Raw genomic sequence first — 19,190 nt, 5'->3', positions numbered from 1 at the left:
TCTGATTCACTAAACTGTTTGCCTGTGGGACCTTAAACATGCAGATCTTCAGCCAAGTGCAGTATGTAATATTACAGCTTGGACTTGGCACACTTTTGAAAGGAGAAGGAAGAAAAAACCCAGCTATGTCCCCAAAGTGGGAAATAATACATGCATCTGGAAGTGCCATTTTTTCCCCCAGATTCTTTGGAATTAAATCTGGGCTCCTTGGAGCTTTACCTTCCCGCTTGTTCATCTTGAGCAGAAGGTTTTTATTACTTTCCGCGTGGTATGATTAGAGCCACGCTCCCTCCAGAGATAGCCGATGGACGTAATGGGCTTAAAAAGTAGATGGCCTTGTCTCAGGAATCCTTGGGGGTTTGCAAGTTACCCAATCAGTAATTTAAGTTTCCCATAAAAGGATAATGCTATAGGTTTGGGCTTCCCCCCCCTCCTGCCCGCTCCAGCTTCCCTCCCTGTATCATTTTATTTGTGAGGTTTATAATTTGTTTTCTACTCTCTTCCCCTCTGGTGTTGATGTTCTGGGGGGAGAGAAATAACCTTTTCTCCCTTTGCCTCCTGTTCTCCATCTTGTCCTCTGTTCAGGAGGCTCAATTCTTTTTTATCTCTTAATTTCCTTTCTAAATAAATTATTAGGATGGGAGGGAGGGAGGGAGGGAGGAGAGAGGAGGGAGGGAGGGAATTTATGTCACCATCCCATCCCACACTTTTCCTTCTAGAACATTAAGCATATCTTCAGTAAATACAAAATACACACCACAGAAAAGATGCTGAGGCCCTAGAAACAGTGCAGAGAAGAGCAACAAAGCTGGTAAGGGGCCTGGAGGCCAAATCCTGTGACGAATGGCTAAAGGAACCGGGTATGTTTAGCTTAAGGAGGAGAAGACGGAGGGGAGACATGATAGCAGTCTTCCCATACTTGAAGGGCTGCCTCGGGGAAGAGGACGTTGACTTATTCTCCGTAGCAGCTGAGGGTGGGACAAGAAGCGATGGGTGGAAGCTCGTCAGAGGGAGATCCAACCCGGAAACAAGGAGGAATTTCCTGACGGTGAGAACTATGAAGCAGGGGAACAGCTGGCCTCCTGGAGCGGTGGGTGCTCCGTCGCCGGAGGTTTTCAAGAAAAGATTGGACAACCATTGGTCCGAGATGGGATGAGGACTCCTGCCTTGGGCCTAGGCAGGGAGTTGGACTAGGAGGCCTCCAAGGTCCCTTCCAGCCCTGGGATTCAACTCCCAGAATTCCCTAGCCAACATCCATGGCCTCCCAGAATTCCCCAGCCTGTGTCCATGGACTCTATGACTCTATGACATAAGCGAGGGAGTCACTTGTGGTTCTTCCTTGCTCACACTCAGTTGTTAGCAAACTGAGGTGAAAATCGGATCGGATCTGGAGGCTCGGGCAGAAATCACAAGCCAAGAGCCTTTTGCAAGCCTGTGGTCCCTCTGATGTACCCGAAAGAGGTCTCTTCAGAAGTGGTCTACCCCAAGCAGGGGCGGGGGATCAGAGGAGGAGGTCCGGGAGACGCAACTGAACCGGCAAGACTGTATTTGATGACGCCGCGTTCACATCCTTTTCTTGTCCTTTGATTCAAACAGGTGTTTCAACCCCAGTCCAATGTGCCACGCTGAAAACGGGGAACCTCAAGCATGAAAAGAACATTTGTTTTTAGGCAGCAGGATCACTGGAACCGCTCCATGTTCATGGAAATCATTAGACAAGCACATGTTTTAGGCCTTGGCAATTTTAAGAACTCCCAGAATTCCCCAGCCTGCATCCATAGACTTCAACTCCCAGAATTCCCCAGCCTGCATCCATAGACTTCAACTCCCAGAATTCCCCAGCCTGCATCCATAGACTTCAACTCCCAGAATTCCCCAGCCTGCATCCATAGACTTCAACTCCCAGAATTCCCCAGCCTGCATCCATAGACTTCAACTCCCAGAATTGTTCCCAAGAACAATTGTGTCAGTTGGCAAGCACATTTATTATGATGCTTTCTTTAGCTATCCGAGATTCTTGAGAAGACTGTGTGTTAATTATTACTATTACTATTATTATTATTATTTCAGCAAGGGGAAAGAATGAAGTTGCTAGCAATGGTTTCCCCCAATTTCTCATTTTCCGACATTTAAGATCACAGCAAGCCATTTTGAACCCTGGATTTTGCCACTGATTTCCTGTAATACAAAGACCTTCTGTGTGTGCTTCTTTCTAGTGCATACTTTTTTGTGGGTCTGCCTTTAAATATATTTATAATTTTATATAAAATGTTTATAGGCCACCTGAAGGCAGGCAGGAGTTGGGGGGCAGTTTTTAAATTGGTTGAGCGGATTGGCAACGCCACGTTTTGAAAGATCTAGCGCATAACTACTTTCTGGGTCGAATCTGGGGTATGGCAAACAAGGTAGATTCACATCAAATTCCAAACTGAATGAATCTCTGTAGACATATCACTGTTTAGATGATGAAGAAGAAGAAGATGAGGATGAAGAAGAAGATGATGAAGATGAAGATGATTTTCATTTAAAACTAGGCTAAGGGAATCTATGCCTTGCAGAAGGATGACTATAAATGCAGGGGAAAAATCCAGCATGTGTGTTTGTGTTTTTAAGAGCAAGACTGGTCAATAAATGCATACAGCTATATACAGTTCCTGAAGTGGAAACTTGTCTGCTCAGCCATTTTCAACTAAGAGCAAGCAAAGTGTGCCTTATAAATAGCTTATTAAACTGTTTATAGCTTCTGTCTGCCTATTGCTTAGAGGCGGGTTGAGCCGAGAGGCTGAGGAAGCAAGGCACAGATTACTTTGGCTGAAATTATTTGAAAAAAAAAAAAAAAGCTGGAACTACTAAAGTGAGACTGAAAAAGTTAGCCTGCCTTTTCAATGCAAAGAATTCTGGTGTGTCAAAATCTTCTCATCAGCAGCCATTAAGAGATGTTTATCTTTCATCTATTTTTTTCCTTTCATTAACATGTTATTTACACACACACACACACACACACACACACTAAGTAACAGTACAATGGTGACTTTAATGTTATGTAATCAGTTTAAGATCAAAGCCTCTATTATGCAACAAATACTTTTGGACTTGCAAGCTTGATGTCAGCCTTAGGAGGTAGACTAGAGAGGAAACAAGACCAGATGAGCTAATTCTACTTTATTGTAAGGCTTCATTAACAGATTCTTGCAAGTCTGAAAGTATAATTCTCTCCCTGCCTCCTTTACAGCCCAAGAAACTAAGGAGGGTCCTTTCTGAGCCTCTTGCCCCATCCATTATGCAGCTGTGGGCTATGCCCTCTCTTATCTGACCGTTCCCTAGGTGTCAGCCTTACCAGGTAGACCAAACAGGAAACATGAACAAATGAGCTAATTCTACTTTATTGTAAGGCTACATTTACAGAAACTTGCAAGTCTGAAAGGACAATTCTTCCCCCCCCCCACATCTCCTTTACAGCCTGAGAAACTGGGGAGGGTCCCTTCTGAGCCTCTTTCCCCACCCATTATGCAGCTGTGGGCTATGCTGTCTCTTATCTGACCATTCCCTTTGCAGCATTTCGTGGCCCAGACTCCCATGGTTCTTCCCATATACCATTGGAAGAATCCACCTGAGAGGGCCATAACCTTAGCGAAGACAGGCGGCGAGGACATCCCCAACAATCACAGCTGAGCCCAAGATGTGAACTTAGGCAGGAAGACCCAGTTTCCTGCCCAATGAACAACTTCTGAGAAGCTTCTGAAGACACTAATAACACCTCGGAGAAAGCGAGCGGTATTTCCTGGGTTCAAAATCAGATGCAGGAATTTTGGGAGCTACGTCAGTTCTTCCTGGGTCCCCACCCCTTCAACAGGTTGAGGGGGTAGAAGGTTTCTGGAGGGTCTGCTCATCTATCTGAGTCCTGCTTTGGTTTGGTGACTCCTTTTAATGAAATGCTGTTCCTGGGCGACTTCACTGGAGGGTCATTCTGTTTACTGAAGGCCACTCTCCCTTTGAAGCTGCCCATAACTTCAGGCTATGGGCAAAGCAATTAAAATATAATTGCGAGATCACTCATGATGGATTCACTGGTGCCTTTTTAATATTCTTGTGCCAGTTTACATGGATAACTTTCCAAGGCACATTCTGCAGATGATGCTGACGCTGATCATCCTTTGGAAATTAAAAAAAAAATGGGATACAGCGCCTCTAAAATAATAAACCAAGGAAAAGGCCTCCCCACGACCTTCTATTTTATAACTGAATTCATGCCTATATTTCCTTCTGCTCTACAACAGGTCTTACACCACTCCCTAACTTGTATATCTTGATTTGGGGCTACAACTAAGTTAGTTAGTTAGTTAGTTAGTTAGTTAGTTAGTTAGTTAGTTAGGGCTGAGGGGTTTTCATCCCACACGTATTTTTCCCTCTTCATAGAAAACCCCCTGGAATCGCTGGGAATCAGGCAGCATATAAATTTAAATTCTTCTTCTTCCTCTCCTCCTCCTCCTCCTCCTTCTCTTCAAGAATTTATCTGCAAATGTGCTCTGGGGCACACTTTTATTTTACTTTATTTTATTATTATTTTTATATAATGTAATGCAATTATTATTATTATTATTATAGTCTTCACTCTGAGCATTTATCTGCTTTGGGGGGCACACTCTTATTTTACTTTATTTCATCATTAATGTCATTGTTCAGTTTGATGCAGTTAATAATTATTTAATTTAATGCAGCGGTTATTATTTAATTTGATTGGACTTATTATTTTATTTTAAATCATTATTTAATGTAATGCAATTATTATTTTATTTGGCTTTGCTTTTCAACCTCGCCATCGTCAGCGTCCTTCCAAGCCTTTGTCAAAAAGGAAAAACAATGTAGAACTAAAGCCCTGGAAATCACAAACTTCTTCCTTTTTTCCAAAGGATCAGGTAGATGGATATTTTTCATTCACAGCGGTAAACAGAATCAGTTAAAATATAACCCCAAGACCTGTAATGGGTTTCCCCTTGCAGTTCTCATTAACTAGGCCATTGGTTTCAACGGTTAAAAAAAGAAAAGCCGAAAGAGTAATGGAAATAAAGTACATTGATCCAGGATATGAGGAGAAGGAAGGGGCAGTGGTTGGAAACAAGCTCTCTGCCCCGGGCTGCTAAGAAGTAAACTGGTTCCACCTGAACTCATCTCTTCTCCTTCCCAACAGCCTCCATGTTTTCTTCCTTTTGGCTGTGACCCTCTCCGTTTTCTGTAGACTGTGGGCGCAGGGCCTTCATCCAGACATCAACCATAACTTTGTTAACTCCTAACTGACAATGCCCAATTTGCATCCTGTGGCATCTTACCAGCTTCCTAAGCCACCTTCCTCTGCTAGCCTTTCCCTTCTGCATAGAAGGAGGTATGCTGTATATGACATCACTGCTCTAGAACCTTCCCTCTCAAGCGTTCTAGGTGGCCCCCAGTCCCATCCCTGTCCAGACAACTTCTCCAGGTGAGCAAGGGACAGTCCATGGAATGTCCGATCCCAAGCTTATAGATATCCCAGCTGTGATCTTTGACAATGGATCTGGACTATGCAAGGCCGGGATCGCTGGGGACAGCGCTCCAAGATCAGTTATCACAGCAATTGTTGGCCGCTCAAAAGCCAAAGCGACTATGCTTGGAGCGGGACAGAAGGAATACTACGTCGGGGAAGAAGCTCAGTCCAAACGGGGCGTTTTATCATTGAATTATCCCATCGATCACGGCATTGTGACCTCCTGGGATGACATGGAAAGAATCTGGAGGCATGTGTATGACTGTGAGTTGAGGATCAAATCCAGCGAGAGGCCCGTGTTGCTCACTGAAGCCCCACTGAATCCTCTCCAGAATCGGGAGAGGATGACTGAGATCATGTTTGAGAACTTCAGGGTCCCAGCTATATATGTTGCCGTCCAAGCCACGCTGGCGCTCTACGCATCGGCGCGCACCACTGGCATAGTCATGGATAGTGGAGATGGGGTCACTCACACCGTTCCCATCTATGAAGGGTATTGTTTACCCCATGCAGTCTCCAGATTGGACGTTGCTGGAAGAGATATCACTGAATACTTTATGAGACTTCTTCTAGAAAGTGGGCATTCCTTCGTCAGCACGGCTGAAAGAGAAATTGTGAAGGACATTAAGGAGAAGCTGTGTTACGTAGCTTTAGATCCCATCCAAGAAATGAAAACCAAACCAGAGTATCTTCTAAGAGAGTATAAATTACCAGATGGAAACATCATCCAGATTGGGAGTCAACTCTTCCGAGCTCCTGAGATTCTTTTCGCTCCCACCAACATTGGCATAGATGCGCCGGGCGTCCACCGAATGATCTTCAACAGCATCATGAAATGTGACATTGACGTCCGCCGAGATCTTTATGGCAATATTCTCCTTTCGGGTGGATCGACTTTATTCTGTGGGCTGGATGAGCGCATCTTACAGGAGATGCAACTTCAGGTGCCCCTCGGGATGTCTGTGAGGATTATTGCTCCACCAGAAAGGAAGTACTGCGTGTGGATCGGGGCCTCCATTTTGACTTGCTTAACAGCGTTCAGACAAATGTGGGTCACCCCAAGCGATTACAGTGAATTTGGACCTGGCGTGGTGCACCGAAAATGTTTTTAGGAACAACCAGCTCCCCTTGTAGATGTGTTAGAACAGTGGAAGTTCAAATAATTACAGGGACATGGAATGTTCATGGAAAATACATAATTCTTTGAACTTCTGCTGTATCTATCCAAAGACTGATAAATAAATCCAAAGACAGATTTCTCATATGTATGTATGTATATGTATATATGAAATCTGTCTTTGGATTTATCAACTAGCTAGAATTTGCAAAATAAATAAATAAATAATGGAGTAACAATCATAAGGATCATGACGAGTGTTCTTCACTGTCCTTTGTCCTACGGAAGACACATTAGATTCTTCCCTTGCTTAATAAAGAAATATCATGGGCTTGGAGGTGTGTGTTGATAAATTACGTCACTGAAAGAAACAAAGGTAGGGCAGAAAAGACCTCCTGAATTTTTTTCCCTCTCCAATCACTTTTTCAGGAGCAACCAGAGACGTTGCAGAGAAAGATATGAAACAGGAAACACCATCCCACCGCAGCAGCAACCCCGTTTGCTGCCTCCAGCAATAAATCAAATACACCTCCAGAAAGAACAGGAAATAATCCAAGAATTATAAAATCATAGAGTGGGAAGAGTTCTTAGAAGGTCATCTAGGCCAGTCCCAGCTCAGTGTACCTCTGATAGGTGCCCATCCACCTCTGTTTGAAGATCTCCAGGGACGGAGAACTCACCACTTCCTGTGGCAGCCTGATCCACTGGCTGACAGCTTGCAGAGTCAGGAAGTTCTTCCTGAAGTCTACCTTAAACCTATTTTCTTGTAGTTTTAAGCCCCTAGGCCTGATACTAACCCTGGGACGATAGAGAACAAGTTCACTCTTTCTTCTGTGTTCCAACCCATCAGATATCTGAAGACTTATCATCTCTCCCTTCTCTTCTATAGGCTAAACATACCCAGATCTTTAACTGATTCTCATAGGATCTCTCCCCATCTTGGTGAGAGCACCTCTGAAACCACTGCAATTTACTGCTGTCCTGTTTGAACCCTAGTGTCCAGAACTGGACCCAGGACTCTGAGGGGATCCAACCAGGGGAGAGAAGACGGGGACAAGTCTTCCTCATGATCTGGACTCTTTGCTCCCATGCATAATCCCCCAAGCCTTTTTAGGAGCTGCATCACACTGACCAGCTTCCTGAGAATAAAGGAGCAAGGAGATTGTTTGTCTGAAAATTTTTTTCAAAGTGTTTTACACCGTTTGACCCTAAAGCAGTCCCTTACTTAAATTTCCATGTCTGATCTTTTCTTTCTGACTTTTTCTGATGATTTGCATTTTTTCCCCTCATCTCTGTACCCTTAAAAAAAAATTAAAAGGATTTAACCAGGAGAAGAACCTCATTTTTTCCCTCCCAGGGCACATATTGTCATTTCTGTTATTATAATTTTAACTATAATTATTGTTATTATACCATTCATAAGTCTGGTGTCTCATCATAAATGAAGGTCACTGCCCTCAAGAGGCTTCCAATTTAGAAAACAGACAGCAGGGGAGACTGAGAAATGAAAGAGGCAGGGAGGTGATGAGAATCTGGAAAAAAAATGCATAATTACATCCAAAGTCTGTCCTTAAAAGACTTTTTGCAGTCAGAAGCAAGAATGGAAATAGAAATCTAATGACCATGAGCTGTATTTTCTAGATGGGGAATAGACACTCATTTCTCAAATCTATCTATCTATCTATCTATCTATCTATCTATCTATCTATCTATCTATCTATCTATCTTGATCTAATTAGTTTAATTAAGAGACAGGGGACCTGCCATTCTTTACAATGAGTACCCACCTGACAGAATTCCTGCTACAGCTTTCTAGCTTTCTTGCTTTTTAATTTCCACTCCCCACCTGCAGCAGGAATTCTGTCAGGTGGGTACTCTTTGTAAAGAATGGCAGGTCCCCTGTCTCTTAATTAAATTAATTAGACCAAGTCTATTTAATTTGTTATTGATCTAGAGCAGTGGTTCCCAACCTTTTTGGCACCAGAGACCATTTCGTGGAAGACAATTTTTCCACAGACCGGGGGGCAGGGGGGGAATGATTTTGGGATGATTCAAGCGCTTCCTCTTTTCCCCAACCTTTTATTCTTTTTTCTTCACTACGTTTGGAGATAGCAGCCAATGGGCTTGCTTTCTCTGACAGGAGGGGGAGCTCAGGCAGTAATGCGAGTGATGGGGAGCAGCTGTAAATACTCAGGCTGTAAATTCGCTCGCTCACCTGCCGCTCACCTCCTGCTGTGCAGGCCAGTTCCTAACAGGCCATGGACCAATACTGGTCCGTGGCCCAGGGGTTGGGGACCCCTGATCTAGAGCATTCAGACATACTGACTTCAGTGTTCTCCAGCTCCTAACAATATTCTTAAAAAAAACCCTGTGCTGTAAATAATTCATTTGCTCATAGGATAAGACCCACTTTCTAGGAATTTTTGTATGTTACATTCCTGACAGTGGTGGAAGCGCAGGATAGGGACCCTTTCCTGAAGTGTTAACCTGGCCCATCCTTCGGTTAGTTTCTGACGTTAAAATGTTTGTCATCTGTTCATTCTTCCGAGCTCTTGCGAAACATAAATACACATTTGTTTTCTCCTATATCTGATCTTCCCAGTTTCATGTTTTAGAATTTGAAAAATCTAAAGTAATTAGGAGGGAAAATAATTTAGTGGAAGGAAGAGAGAGATGAACTGGAAAGAAGAAGGGGAAAGAGAGACATGGGAAGATAGACAGCCTCATGTTCCTGAGATGTTTGGGACTTTATTTTGCTTTGGACAGTTCCTAGGAGAGATCGCCCTAAATATCTGAAGACCATCCCTGATCAAGATAGTGGAACTTGACTAGGAGAAAAGGTGAGACTATCTCTGTCTTCATCAAAGTAGCTCTGAAGTGCCTCTTGAACTTTCTGGTCTCCTAGAGACAACTAAACAACTGTTAGGCAGGACCTCACTCATTGTTAAGTCGTGGCCATGGACAATGTTTCCAATTTTCTCAAATGAGAGAGAGAGTGGGGTTTTTTTTCAGACCGATACAGAGAGACTAGAAATCTTTTTTCCCCCAGGAAACAGAGATATGCTTTTGAATCTCCAACACCACGCCCACGGTGAGGTGCTGAACAAGTAGACGTTCTCCTGAAATGGGCCGTGAAGGTTTTGCATATAAGGCTCGAGTCTCCAGCTCACAAGCTGTCATCATCGACAATGGCTCTGGACTGTGCAAATCTGGGGTTTCTGGGGAAATTAGCCCACGGCATGTCATAGCCACTGTCCTCGGCTGCCCCAGAAGCAAGCTACCTCTTTCCAAAGCTAAGAAGAAAGAATGCTGTGTAGGATTTGAAGCCCAGCACAGGCAGGATGCTCTATCGTTGACATACCCCATTGAAGCAGGTGTTATTACTTCATGGGAAGAGATGGAGAAGATCTGGAAGTACATCTATGACAAAGGACTGGGGCTGAAAGCATTTGAGAGACCTCTGCTGATGACAGAAGCTCCACTGAATCCGAAAGAGGACCGAGCCAAGCTCACCCAGCTGATGTTTGAATATTTTAAGGTACCTGCCTTCTATCTCTCCATCCAAGCCATCCTCTCGCTCTACGCTTCTGCACGTTACACGGGGATTGTCATGGATTGTGGTTTTGGAGTCAGCCATGCCGTACCAGTATACGAGGGATACTGCTTGCCCCATGCTGTCTCCCGGCTGGACCTCGGCGGCCGAGACATCACCCAGTTCCTGAGAGAACTTCTGCTGGAAAACAGGCAATACTTCTGGAACTTTCCAGAAGCGAACAGTGTTGTGGAGGACATCAAAGTCAAGCTGTGTTTTGTGACACCAGATGCCCGCCAGCTAGTGTCGGAGGAGCTTCCCAAAGAGTACAAGCTTCCTGATGGAAACAGGATCAAAATTGGGGACCCTCTCTATCTGGCTCCAGAAATCCTTTTCACCCCAAGAAACATCAACCACAGTGGTCAAGGCCTCCACAAGATAGTTGTCCAAAGCATCAAAAAATGTGACCCCAGCCTCCGTAACGTGCTGTATGGCAATGTATTGATTTCGGGGGGGTCCTCCCTTTTTCCAGGTTTAGATGAGAGGATGTTCAAAGGGCTGGAAGATGAGGCCCCTCAAGGTGTCCCCATCAAGGTCATTGCACCCCCAGATCGATGGTTCTCAGCATGGATCGGGGCTTCTATCATCACTTCCTTGAGCACCTTCAAGCAAATGTGGGTCACCGCTGCAGATTACCGAGAGTACGGACCAAATATTGTCCACCGACGATGCTATTAAAGAGGGGACCAGAAGATGTCACATGCTTTGGGCATAAACCAGCAGCAGTGGCCTCAGCGAAAAGTGATAAAAAACTTCCAGGCTTTTACCTTTTCTGAAAGGTTAAATAAATAATTGTTTTTCAAGGCCTGAGGAACCACTGGTGGGTTTAATGTATTTCTTGCCTAGGCATCTTAAGGGCTATTTGGTTTTTCATAATCCCAACAGAAATAGGGTTGGAGAGGTAGGATCGGTCTCAACTTTGCCGTTCTTCAATGTGGACCGTTGTGGTCTCACGGTGGCGGCGTTCATAGACCATGCCAAGCTAGGCCAGTTAAAAACTTAGCAATTCTATTCGCACAATGCGCTAGGCTCACTGTGCTAAATTTTAGTTAAATCATTTCAGTTTTGTGGCTTAGTGTCCCATGTGACCATTGCCCAGTGGCTTAGCTAAGGTTCTGCATACTGTGCAGATCTAGGCTATGGTTAATTCTACAACCATGCTGTGCCAACCGAGCCAGCTGGTGCAATTAAAACCATGGCTTACCAGCTGGAAGGAACTCTCTCAGGTGTTACTGCCATCTCTTGGCTAGACTACTGCAATTGGCCTTACATTGGGCTGCCCTTGAAAATGACAGAATGCAGCAGGCTCTCAGCCGACCAGCTAGCTGGTTTAGCAGAATTCAAGGTGCTGGTGATCCCCTCTAGAAGCATTTGCAGCTTTGGCACTTGTTGCTTTTAGATTGTCTTCTCCATGTAGTATCTGCCTGCCTGTCCACCCTTCATGGTAGGCAAGGTAGGCAACAGTAGCAGTTGGGGTTTTAAGAATATTGTTTACCATTGTAGGGTATAATAACAGAATCTTGAAAGCCTATCAAGGTTTCTCTCTACTACATCTTATACCAAGCAAAATCAGGGTGGGGTTATTGTGCGTTTCTTTCTCACGCTTTCCTCTCTAAACCTTCTTCTCCTTTATTGGTTCACCCATCCCCTCACCATTTCTCAGCCAGAGTTAAGGTAAAGGTAAAGGTTTCCCTTGACATTAAGTCCAGTCATGTCCGACTCCAGGGGGCGGTGCTCATCTCCGTTTCAAAGCCGAAGAGCCGGCGTTTGTCCGTAGACACTTCCTCTGTGGTCATGTGGCCGGCATGACTACATGGAACGCCGTTACCTGCCCGCCGAAGCGATACCTATTAATCTACTCACATTTGCATGTTTTCGAACTGCTAGGTTGGCAGGAGCTAGGACTAGCAACAGGAGCTCACCCCGTCACGCGGATTCGAACCGCCGACCTTCCGATCAGCAAGCTCAGCAGCTCAGTGGTTTAACCCGCAGCGCCACCGCGTCAGCCAGAGTTACCCACAGGCAAATAGGGAAAGGCAGTTTGGAGTATTCACGGGAAGAAATCAGGGCCTGGGACCTGAAGTTTAACTTTCTCAGTAGTAACTCCTCTCTCCGGAACAGTTTGCCCTCCAAGGTTAAATGTGCCCTTACCTTGGTGGTATTTCAGAAGATGATGGCTCTTCAAGGAACCAGAGAGAGCTGTCACCTTCCATCATGTTTCAGATTAATATTCCTATAATTTGGTAGCTAGGATGGCTGCTATTGATGGAAATACCTAGAATCCACAGGTTGCCTACATGACTGCTCTTATTTCTTTTTTTCAATGGTATATCCCCTAGTAACATATGGCTGCGAGAGCTGGACCATAAAGAAGGCTGAGCGAAGGAAGATCGATGCTTTGGAACTGGGGTGCTGGAGGAAAATCCTGAGAGTGCCTTGGACTGCAAGAAGATCAAACCAGTCCATCCTCCAGGAAATAAAGCCAGACTGCTCACTTGAGGGAACGATATTAAAGGCAAAACTGAAGTAGTTTGGCCACCTAATGAGAAGACAGGACACCCTGGAGAAGATGCTGATGCTAGGGAGAGTGGAGGGCAAAAGGAAGAGGGGCCGACCAAGGGCAAGGTGGATGGATGATATTCTAGAGGTGACGGACTCGTCCCTGGGGGAGCTGGGGGTGTTGACGACCGACAGGAAGCTCTGGCGTGGGCCGGTCCATGAAGTCACGAAGAGTCGGAAGCAACTAAACAAATAAACAACAACCATCTTGGCTGTCTATCCAAAGGTCACCCAAGGTGGCCACCAATGATAGGCCCATCTTATCTCTCCATTGGCATGCTGTTTCATTGTCCTCTTTTGATGTCATTATGCTTTTCTGATGTCAACCTCAAGCTTGTCTCCATTGGATGACCACTAAAGATCAAAATGCAAACTATTATTTTGGGTTCCTGGTGGCCCTTAAAAGCCTATTAAACATCTGCAAAATTTAATGGAGAAGAAGACCACAATCCAGCTTAACACCACAGATGAGCAATTGTGAATGAATTGAGATCTGGAGGCTCATTTCTATGATCTGGGGGTAAGAAGCATCATGGTTCTCTCCATCCTTGGTCACCTGAAACATCTTTTATGAGCCTCGGACAGAAAGACAACCAATAATAATAATAATAATCTCTGCATGTCCACTGTTGATGCTCACAATCTCTCCAAAGTGGGTTCCGGCTTCTTGGAGAAGATCTTGTTTCCGGAAAATATATGTAATATGTACGTAATATGAGAAATCAGTTGTGGAAAGGGGAAGTTCCCTTTTGTGATATCTGAGGATCTAGAATACAGATTGGCCCAACGTTCTGTTCTACAAGAGCTGAGAAAAAAGTCATTGCAAATTCAGCCCTTTTATCTTTCGATTGAAGATGTCTCAGTTGAGAACAGCTGTCATTATTGACAATGGGTCAGGACTCTGCAAAGCGGGTCTGTCCGGGGAGGAAGCCCCCAGGACTGTGGTTGCTACCATTGTGGGCTACCCCAAGACCCGAGCCATTATGTTTGGCCCAGCTCAGAGAACATGTTACGTTGGCAAGGAAGCACAAGCCAAAAGAGGTATCTTATCTTTCAAATATCCAGTGGAACATGGAATAGTGACATCTTGGGATGATATGGAGAAGATCTGGAGATACATCTACAGGCATGGACTTCAGGTAAGAGCCCAAGAGAGGCCGGTGTTGTTGACTGAAGCACCAATGAACCCAACAGCAAACCGAGAAAAGATGACAGAGATCATGTTTGAACACTTCCAGGTACCAGCCATGTTTGTAGGCCTGCAAGCTTTGATGGCCCTCTATGCTTCTGCCCGTACGACAGGTTTAGTTTTAGATAGTGGTGCCGGAGTCACTTTGACCGTCCCCATCTACAAAGGCCACTGTTTGCTTCATGCCGTTTCCAGGATGAATTTTGCAGGCCGTGACATCACCAGGTATCTGGTGACCCTTCTGCTGGAGAGTGGGCACAGCTTTCTGAGCTCAGCTGAGAAGGAGATTGTGAAAGACATCAAGGAGAACCTCTGCTACGTAGCTCTGGATTCGAGCCACCCAAAGGACAAAGTGTCGGTTCGTGAATACACTCTCCCGGATGGCACGCTGGTCAAGATCGGGGACCAGCTCTTCCGAGCTCCTGAATCCCTGTTTAAGCCAACTGATGCTGGAGTGACAGCACCAGGGATCCACCAGATGATTGGGGAGAGCATCTTCAAGTGTGAAGGAAGCATCCACCAGGACCTCTGGAGAAGCATTATCATAGCTGGAGGATCTACCCTCTTCCCGGGTCTAGGCGAACGTCTACTCAAAGAGCTGCGGAGCCTGGCACCTCACGGCCTGCCCACCAGAGTGGAAGCCCCAGCAAACCGGATCCACTCTGTCTGGATTGGTGCATCGGTGCTCACCAGTTTGGCTTCTTTCAAGAACATGTGGGTCACGCGGCAAGAATACAGGGAGGTGGGCCCCACTGTGCTGCAGAAGAAATGCTTCTGAGAAGAAGAAAGGGGCCAATTATAAAAGCCAAAAAGAAAAAAGTTGATTGGAAGAGCTGGGGAGTGGCTAGTAAATCTTTTCACAAAGAATCTGTGTCTGGTGATTTTTACAGCAGGGCAAGAAAAGATCCCTTCTGACTCAGGTGAAGAAAGAGGCCTTGTTGGCTGTCTTTTGACGACCCCTGAAGTTGTTTTATGGGTGTTGTGGGAGGAGGGGAGTGACAGGAGTAGAACATTGAAGGGACCACAGCAGCTTTGCTTCAGGGCCCATAAGCCTTGAAGCAAAGCCATAAATACTCAGAACATATATAAAAATAAGCCAATATTAGTTGGTGGGTGGATGAGATGACAGACAGACAGACAGACAGACAGACAGACAGACAAGGAAGGAAGGAGGGAGGGAGGGAGGGAGGGAGGGAGGAAAAAAGGAGAAGGGAGGGAGGGATGGAGAAAGGGAGGAAGGAAGAGGGAGGGGGAGGGAGAAAGGAAGAAAGAAAGGAGAAGGGAGGGAGAAAGGAAAGAGAGAGGGAGGGAGAAAGGAGGAGGGAGGGAGGAATAAATGTTAGACTTTCCAGCTGGAAAGTTCTGAATGGATCTTCTCTAGGACAGAGAAAAATCTGCAGAAGTGACAAACAGCTTCCATTTCCCAGTTCTGAACGTTCTAGATTTCCCTTGGAAAAAAACTCCTCCAGCTGGGGGAACGGAGGTTGGGGTTGGGGGGAACCCACCGAGACATCTCAGCTCCATAATGAACCAACAGTCGGAAAGGAGGGATCAAGGTGAACAAAGCGGCCTTGGCAAGGTGACGTTTTGCTTCGCATTGTTTTGTTTCTCTGCTGCTTTCACTTTTGATTTGTTCTTCGCTGCCCAGAGCCTCAGTGCACTGGGAGGAGTCTCCAGATGTTGCAACCAAACAAATAATCAGTGCATATTTATAGAGCAGTTAAAAATCTGATTCAGCTGCCATTCCACTTGGTCTTTTTTTCTTTTGGGGGGGGCAGCAGTGAAAACGTGTAAACAAGTGAGATACAACTGTAGTTTGCATAAGTATTTTACAGCTCGCTGACTTCCATATGAGCAGGATTTACAGGAGCACTTACAGGCTTGACTCCTGCACCAAAAATTTAACGGGGAGACAAACACGAAACACGCCACCTTGGAAATTGGACCCAATCGGAGGATTTTAGACAGAAATCAAGACTAATCTGGATAGGAGAGACCTCAGTCGGATGCTGTTCTCTTGATTTTGCACAGGGGAAAAAATAAATTAACTGCAGATTCTCCTCCTGTTGGCTTTGGAAATGAAAAAAATTATGCCACCTCCTAAAGCTTGGGTTGGGTCAGATTTCGGAACTGAATGCACCCAGCCGTGTGTGTGGGTTCGCTAAGCTGCCTCTGAGCTATATGGCACAGTCAACCCCACAAAATAACTCTAATTTGGGAATAATCTGGGCTTTGACCACCAAGCTGCATAAAGGGCCATCGGAATCAGCAAATTTACACGGAGCAAGCAGAGTCCATCTGCGCAAAGAGTGTAAATGTAGGCAAATGACGTGATTTACGTAAATGACGTCCTTTTGCGCAAAGGACGTAAACATAAGGTGCAATTTATTCCAACGGCGTCCATTGGGCAAGCATGTAAAGATAAGCACCTGACGTATCTTTCACGCAAATGGCGTCCATTTACTCAAAGGATGTAGATGAGGCCTAAAATGGCCTACATTTGCCTTTAACGGATATTGGACACCAATGGGCATCCCTTCTCTGCCCCCCTTGTCCAGAAAATCAAGTTTTTCCTATATTTTTAGATTTAGAAGCTGCCAGGGAGGCCTTTGTGACTTGAAGAGAGGAGTTGCCATCACTTTCATAACTGAGGCCTTTTCGGGCCTAGTCACCCCTTGGGAGCCTCCAACCATGGGGACTTCAACTCCCAGAATTCTCATCAATGGCTGTGCTGGCTATGGAATTCTGGGAGTTGAAGTCCACACACCTGGAAATGGCTTCAGTTGGGAAGGCGTGCTCTGGAGTGTGGTTGTGAGGGAAAAAGGGAGCTGTTGCCATCCCAGCCTCATGGAGGGTGTCAAGCTTCACCGGTCTGGCAGCTGATACCCCAACCCTGGAGCCAAGAAGCTTCTCCTGGCGGATGGGAGTCAAGGCCTCCGGGGAACAAAACCTGCCTGGTTTTCTGAACAGGCCTCCAAGACAGGCCCCAGATGGAGCCATTTTGGCCTCCTCAAGTCCTTGAGGAACTTGGAGCCTCAGGGCCGTTCACAGGTCCAAAAAGTCAAGATGGCGGCCCCAACCACGTTGGTGTAAATGGACATTGTTTGCTTCCATTGGACAGGCAAAAAAATGGGCTGGAAAGACCCCCCCCCCAGCTGGACGAGTCCCATAGATAAATTTGCAACCGGCTTCAGACAGGAAGCCAGGATTGGGGGGGTTGGGGGAACAGGGGGCCTCAGGGTCATCCACAGGTCCAAAAAGTCAAGATGGCGGCCCCAACCACGTTGGTGTAAATGGACATTGTTTGCTTCCATTGGACAGGCAAAACAACGGGCTGGAAAGACCCCCCCCCCCAGCTGGACGAGTCCCATAGATAAATTTGCAACCGGCTTCAGACAGGAAGCCAGGATTGGGGGCCTGCGGAAGCTAAGCGATGAAACCGTGTTTAACGTCACGGACAGTGGCCGGAAGGGAGAGGTCTGGAGATGCTGCGCTTGCATTTGGTGGGGCCGTGAATATCTGCAAGCTCCAAGACAGGACAGGGCGTCCGCTCACACACGCAGGTAGATTATTCATTAACTCATTAATTCAATTTATATAGCCGCCCGTCGCCCATTCGTGACTTGGGGCGGCTTACAATTGAAACTGATTTCATTCCTGGTTTTATTAACAGCAGCTCACCCACAAGGGCAACCTGGCCATTTGATTCTCAGCTTCGGGTACTGGAAATCGTGGCAGTCCGTCTCATAGATGTTCGGCAGCAGGGATGACGGATCCCAATCGATCAATCAATCTTTACTACACTCATAAACCAACATAAGAGGGTGGGGTCCTGTTCTTAGGAAGAAACATGAAAATATTATGGGTAAGAAGTGCTATGTAATAGCTGTATAAACTGCCTAAAACTATACATGTGCCGTACATGACAGAGGGTATAAAAGGTACAAACGGTGAGAATATAAAGTGTAAAAAAACTAAAAATAGGTAAAAGAGAAAAAGACATAAAAATGTGACTCTGAAAGGGATTGGGGTCATAGTGGCCTACGTGGTGCTCAGTCCGCCAATGTTTCTCCCCCTGACAACAGCCCTGTGAGGTAGGGGAGACCGAGGAAGCATTTGGCTCAGAGTCAGCCAGTGAGCTGCCGTTTCAAAGCTCCCCTGAATGCCGCGTCGAATGTGGCAATTTCACGACTGGCATTGCAGTTCTGCGGATTTGAAAAGGGCCATTTCCTACGTCAGCCTTGCCCAGGGTGAGTTACTTCTTTATTATTTCAGTGTCAGTGTTATATGTTATACCATCAGCGTTTCACATCTGGTTTTAAATCGGTTTTTATTATGCTATATTGTAGTAATGTGATTTTGCAGTCCAACTCTTTTATTGTCTGATCGCGTGTGTGTGTGTGTTTGTGTGTGTGTGCTGGTTCAACCCAAAGAGAGACAAACAGAAGGGAGAAACTGAACACAGAGCCTTAGAAGATTTCAGGGCAAAATGAAGACAAAATCATAGAATGTGAGAGACACCTTGGAGATCATCTAGTCCAGTATTTCTCAATCTCAGCCATTTTAAGACACGTGGACTTCAACTCCCAGAATTCCCCAGCCAGCAGCTGGCTGGGGAATTCTGGGAGTTGAAGTCCATGCATCTTAAAGTGGCTGAGATTGAGAAACACTGACCAAGTCCAACACCAATAGCGTAGCAGGTCATTGCAGGGCCTTTGTGCAAATCCAGAACAGTTGATTGATCCATGGAAACCGCTGTCTGGTAGAAATGAAGCTGCAGCCTCGCTCCTTATTTCTTGATCATCCTGAGAGATCATCTCCACCCATATTCCTTCTGGGCAGGTAGAAAAGGAAATATTATTCTCAAAGAGCTGCAGGAAGCTGTCCGCTTAATGCCGAAACTTCTTCTGCAAGAAATCCTTTGCAGCCTCCAAGGTGATCTGTCTCACCCTCGTGGCTGGCTGGGCCCTTGTGCCGTGTCCAGAAGAAGACCGTACCAAAGGGGGGCTGAGTAGCAACACCCTAAGGCATGGCATCACTTGGGGAGCCTTGACCTGGATTAAAAGCTAGGCAGGGTGAGCCTTCAGCAGCGTTTGGGTGGGAGACCACTAGGACCTCTCAGATCTGGAGCTGTTTGGGGACATCCTGGAAGAAGACAAGAACAAACGACATGGCTAAGAAACTGCAGAACCCAGCAAAGAAGATGACACCCTCC

General features: G+C 45.8%; 2 protein-coding genes across 2 annotated transcripts; both read left to right on the top strand.

Annotated features, from left to right (window-relative positions):
• The first annotated feature begins 5,496 nt into the window (after positions 1–5,496).
• On the top strand, positions 5,497–10,905 carry LOC134507183 (actin-like protein 7B). Its single transcript, XM_063317677.1, has 4 exons — positions 5,497–6,622; positions 7,068–7,132; positions 8,807–8,817; positions 9,801–10,905. The coding sequence occupies exons 1-4, from the start codon at positions 5,497–5,499 to the stop codon at positions 10,903–10,905; spliced, it is 2,307 nt and encodes a 768-aa protein (XP_063173747.1).
• Positions 10,906–13,640: 2,735 nt separating this feature from the next.
• On the top strand, positions 13,641–14,753 carry LOC134506940 (uncharacterized). The gene has a single exon (XM_063317323.1). The coding sequence runs from the start codon at positions 13,641–13,643 to the stop codon at positions 14,751–14,753; it is 1,113 nt and encodes a 370-aa protein (XP_063173393.1).
• Positions 14,754–19,190: the final 4,437 nt, after the last annotated feature.

Source organism: Candoia aspera, chromosome 18 (assembly GCF_035149785.1).
Source record: "Candoia aspera isolate rCanAsp1 chromosome 18, rCanAsp1.hap2, whole genome shotgun sequence".
Lineage (NCBI taxonomy): Eukaryota > Metazoa > Chordata > Lepidosauria > Squamata > Boidae > Candoia > Candoia aspera.
The sequence above is the reverse complement of the archived record's forward strand: the minus strand, read 5'-3'. Positions and strand labels throughout refer to the sequence as shown.

Excerpts from the sequence above, each read along its gene's own strand:
- LOC134507183 (XM_063317677.1), top strand. The coding sequence starts at position 5,497 with ATGTCCGATCCCAAGCTTATAGATATCCCAGCTGTGATCTTTGACAAT. Across the intron at positions 6,623-7,067 it reads TGGCGTGGTGCACCGAAAAT|CAACCAGAGACGTTGCAGAG; the intron begins GTTTTTAGGAAC and ends CTTTTTCAGGAG.
- LOC134506940 (XM_063317323.1), top strand. The coding sequence starts at position 13,641 with ATGTCTCAGTTGAGAACAGCTGTCATTATTGACAATGGGTCAGGACTC.